The sequence below is a fragment of the Fukomys damarensis genome, unplaced genomic scaffold (assembly GCF_012274545.1).
Source record: "Fukomys damarensis isolate Sample0158 unplaced genomic scaffold, DMR_v1.0_HiC HiC_scaffold_33, whole genome shotgun sequence".
Lineage (NCBI taxonomy): Eukaryota > Metazoa > Chordata > Mammalia > Rodentia > Bathyergidae > Fukomys > Fukomys damarensis.
Genome location: NW_022900945.1, coordinates 56,179,126 through 56,183,944, shown reverse-complemented (window position 1 = coordinate 56,183,944; position 4,819 = coordinate 56,179,126). Strand labels below are relative to the sequence as shown.

General features: G+C 51.0%; 1 protein-coding gene across 1 annotated transcript in view; it reads right to left on the bottom strand.

Moving 5' to 3' along the window:
* Nucleotides 1–1,501: 1,501 nt before the first annotated feature.
* Nucleotides 1,502–4,819, bottom strand: part of She (Src homology 2 domain containing E) — a 14,425-nt gene continuing 11,107 nt past the window's right edge. The window contains 1 exon segment of the mRNA XM_033758092.1: nt 1,502–4,819. This exon segment is cut by the window's right edge and continues 2 nt beyond it. Coding sequence (XP_033613983.1) covers nt 4,647–4,819 — 173 coding nt within the window. The 3' untranslated portion in view covers nt 1,502–4,646.

Genomic DNA, 4,819 nt, shown 5'->3' with positions numbered 1-4,819 from the left:
CAAAGGGGCAGGGGAAGTGGGAGGGGCAGGGGAAGTGGGAGGGGCAGAGGAAGTGGGAGGGGTAGAGAAAAGGAAAGTGAAAGAAAAGAATATGAGATAAACAAATGGAAGCAAGGCTTTTGCAAATAGGGAAGGGTGGAGGGGTGAAGGGAGGGCAGGGGAATGGGGAAAACGTAAGAACCGATTGGCCAGTAAAGGTACAAGTTCCTGGTGGTGAATATAACTGCTGTACTGTATACCTTAAATGTACCAATAAAAGAATGCAAGAGAAAGAACATTTGTTTTCACTTGGTAACTGAAGCCAAGCGACTAGCTCATTATTCCTTGCCCTTGTAGCTGAGCTAGCGATGTCCTTCCAGAGTGAAGAGTCCCGCAGGGCAACCCCGGGGAAGGGAGGCCAGAGGGGAGCCCACCAGGACCAGGGCCTGGACCAGGACCGAGGGGCAGGTGGCTCGCCACAAAGCCCTGAACTGCGGAGCGAAACGCGGCCCATGTGCAGCGCCTGTTCTCGCGGCCCAACCTAGCCTCTCCCTGCGTCCAGTCTCAGTGCGGAAAACTGCGCGGACCGCAGAGGGGACGCCTCAGGGCAAACTTCCTTTTCTCCTACACACGGGTGCCCCCTGGTGGCGATTTACAGAAACGTTCGTTGCCAATATAAACTCACACGGTCCCCTCCAGGGTGCCAGATCCTGCGGTTTTCTTGTTTCTAAGTAGCGTATCAGCCACGGCTGTGCATCAAGGTCATCACAGAATTATTTTTAAGACAATTTTCCAGGACCGGGGATGTAGCTCAGGGGTGCCGCCACCCTCACGCAAGCGCAAGGTCCCAAGTTCCATCCCCGGTACCCAAACAAACCCAAACAAAACAATTTTCCAGCTTTCCAGCAGACGTAAAGTATCAGATCCCACGGACGAGTTGGGAGATCCATACCGATACCAAAAATGACAAGAGTGCGACTGCTGCCCGGGAGGAGGGAGCATCGGTGGCCAGCCGCGAAGAGGACCTGAGGGCGGGCTGTGTGCGAGTTTCACCACAGCCGCCCCAGAGGAAGCCGCGCACCCGAAGTACTTCTCACCGAGGCGGGTGGTTCTCAAAACCCAATTCAGCAGAAACATCTACTTTTCTTGGCATAACGTTTATTGAAAGTTACATTTCAGAGTAAACCATCTCCAGGAGAGTACACAGTCTACACTGGCTACCACAATACAGCCAGAAATTTTATAAAATATTTGATACGGTATAAATTACGGGGCACTATACACACAGGCACCCACATCACATCACATACAATCTTCAAATGTTTTTAAAAGTTCAAAACATGCACTGGATATGCAAATGTACTGAGATCTGAAACGTTAAGTCCCCGATAAAATAACAAGTAGTTAAGAACGTGACAAAATGAGTCGCCCGTCTCACTGATCTATCGCCTGTGTGTCGGTTAAAGCAGAGCTGCGCGCCGCGGCGTCCAGCGTCCAGCGTCCAGGCTCCCTGGGCTTACCCTCGGCTGCGCCTCCCCCTCTGTCCAGCAGATGGCAGCGCCGCGCCGCACCCGTCACCCAGGGTCGCCTCGCACCGGCCCGGGTGAGCTGGAAGTGGGGACCAGGAAGGGCGACGCTGACAGGTCCTCGGCCCAGCTCGCGCCCTGGAGCAATGTGGTGGAACCCTGAAAACAGCTAAGCACGCCCAAGACTGAAATCCAGACACCTGCTTTCTCCTCCCTCAAGGTGCGAACCTCTGACTAACAAAGGGCCTTCTAATAAATGAAGCCAGACTTACTTAAAAAGCAACGGAGGAGGGCCTCGTGGGTTTCCTTCTGTTCAGCTAAATGTTAAGATGTGTTCAATGGCCAGTGGTGGGTAATCACACATGAGAGGCTGAGGCAGGAGGATCACAGGGAAGTAGCCAACTGCAGGAGCTAACGCAGTAATGACACCGCTGGCTGAGAACCGATGAATTAGATCGGCACTGTTGCCCTTCAGCCTCTCCTACCTCCCCACACTGGCGGAGGCCGGTGACCGAACAGCAGTGCGCCACAGCAGGACCTGCAGCAGCACCGAGTGAAGGCCTTTTCTGTGCTCCGTATCAGAGCGCCCAAACAACCTGCAGGGCCTCCTGCACAACGCGTGCCAACACTTGCCTCTTCAAAGTTTCTGCTTTTCAATTCCTACTTTAAACACACACTGCTCCAGTGCTTGAATCTATCCTGACAGAAATAAGTCACACAAAAAAGAAAGAAAGAAAAAGAAAAAGAAAAAGAAAGGAAATAAGCCAAGGAAGTGAGAAACACCCTTTGCCCCGTCTGCTCTTTCTGTTTTTTGGCGAGATGGGTACCAGAGCTCGAACTCAGGACTTCGCACTTGTGAGGCAGGAGCCGGAACCACTGAGCGAGATCCCTGGGCCCAGTCGGGTCTCACAGTGGCTCAGGCTGGCTGCAGCTCCTTCCCCTGCCTCAGCCTCTGAGAGCTGGGACTACATCTGTGCCAGGCTCCGGCCGCCCTCCGTACTGACAGACCCAAAGCGGACTGATCGCGTGACCCAGAGCCCAGCAGAGCAGCCTGACAAAGCGGAGGTGCAGGAGGAAGGAAGCTCCGGGAATGCCGACTCCCGGGTACGCAGGATTCACCCAAAGCCATCGTCCCCTCCAGGGAAGATTCCGGAGCACAGAACCAACTCGAAGCATGAAGACCACGGGAAAACCCAGCACCCCATGAATGACAGAGCTGGGCCCAGAGCTTCAGCTCAGCCTAGGGGGCTCCGCAAGGAAGCCCCAGGGCCTCTGTGCTCCCACCCGCTGGGACTCTGCCGGCCAGTGCCTGTCACAGCCTAAGAAGAAAACAGCAGCTTAACACCCCAGCCATCCACTAATTGACTCTTTCTGCTTTTAGTCTTCTCTGTGATCATAAAATGACTGGACTACTTAAAACTCTGCATCTCTGCCACGTTTTTTAAAAATCCACTTTTAATTATACAAAGAAAATAGCAGGGCACAGAAAAACAGAGAAGTAAAATTCCAGGCACATGATAGCACAATAAATAATGTTTCAGGCCTGTCGTAAAAATGTTATTTCATTATACATTCATCACACTTGCTGGGTATGGGCCAAAAATCATTTAATGCACCAGGAAAAACTTTATACAACCCTCTGCGTTTATTAAAGTTAAAATAAGTGCTGTAATTACTTTGTAAAATAAGGTTAAGTAAAAAAAAAGGTATCTTTACTAGAAAGTTGAACTAAAAATAAGTGTAGCACAATGCATAGAGGATAATAAATATTTGTTGAATGGGACTGGAAGTATGAATGCTGAAACAGTTTTTAAAAAGCCTTATATTAAAGATGTAACACACAAACTAGTACACACTTTAAAAAGTATTTCAATACTTAAAAAAATGAACCATCCTTTTTTAATAAAACCATCGAGCTCCAGTTAGAAAAAGCTCCTCTCAATTTTTTAGTATTTTTTTCTTTAACTTTTTAGTGTCGACGAACACACAACCCTTTTGGGCTACAATCAACTGAAAAAGAAGCAAGCATTTTACTGACCTTCAAATCGTAATAGTCAAATCACTATGAACTAGGAAGACGTGCGTCCCTAAAAATTAGTCCAGTCACCACTGTGGGGTTTGTGTCTGAGAGGGGCTATGGAAGACGCCCGGTCCCTGAGGATCTCTAGTATCTGAGAGCCGGGCCACAGACCCAGGTGCGGGCGTGGAGCCGGGGAGGCCACTGACACCTCAAGCAGTGGCCGGGCACCCTGGGCTGCTCGGTGCTCTGCACGGTGGACGTCTTGCCCAGTCCAGATGAAGGGACCTCACAGTCGTGTTTTTCAAAATGTTTACTAAAAATACAAGCAAATCTAATTTTGGAGACGATAAAGATGATTCCATGGCAACTGAGAAGCACAGACAGGAGATAAACACTACCTGAAGTTCTAGGTAATCATCCAGTAACAGAAGGGTTAGCACGATTCAAAATGGTTGGAATGCTCGAAAATCAGAAATAAAAGCTTGTATGTTTTATCATTCAGAATTATTATAATAATGTCGATGTTCAACTCAATCACATTCTTACATAGGGCGCCTTCCTTTTAATTTCTGCTTATAATATTGATTTGCAAAAAAAATATGGAAAAGTCCATAGAGACTGAAAAAACGCCAACTTTCTGTTTGTTTTCTGAGGCAGGGTCTCCCTATAGCTCCAGCTGGCCCGAAACTCGAATCCTCCTGCCTCAGCCTCTCAAGTGCTGGGATGACGGGTTTGTACCACTACGCCCAGGGCAAACTTCTTGAAAGGCGGGCCCGCCAAGCAGTCCTTTGCCCGGCCGTGCTTTGGCCTGATCGCGGCGTCACGGACACGCTGGAGCAGCCCTGGGGTCACTCGGGCTGGAGCAGCCCTGGGGTCCCTCGGGAAGCCTCATGGTTTTCACGGCCGTTCCAGGGAGAACTCGGAGGCTCTGAACTGCAGACTCACCTTTTCTGAGGGCCACATCCCAGACACAGCGTCCTATTTCAGAGGCGGCACCAACAGCGCACTGTGGCTCTCACTACGCAGCTACGCGGCAGGGAGGAAAGGGCAGGGAGAACCTGGGGCTCGCGGGACGGGTCCGAGACCAGGCCGGCCGCCCATCGGCCGGGACGCTGGCTGCCTCAGGGAAGCTTGTGGGGCACGGGGTGCAGTAGGGTCATGTGCTCCGCGCCTTTGAAGGGCAGCTTCTCGCTGGAGTAGTAGTGCACCACTTCCGGGATGCTGCCGAACACCGCGCTGGTCTGGTCCAGAGTGTACTTGTTGTCTCTGGTCTGGGCCACTATGATGTGGACGC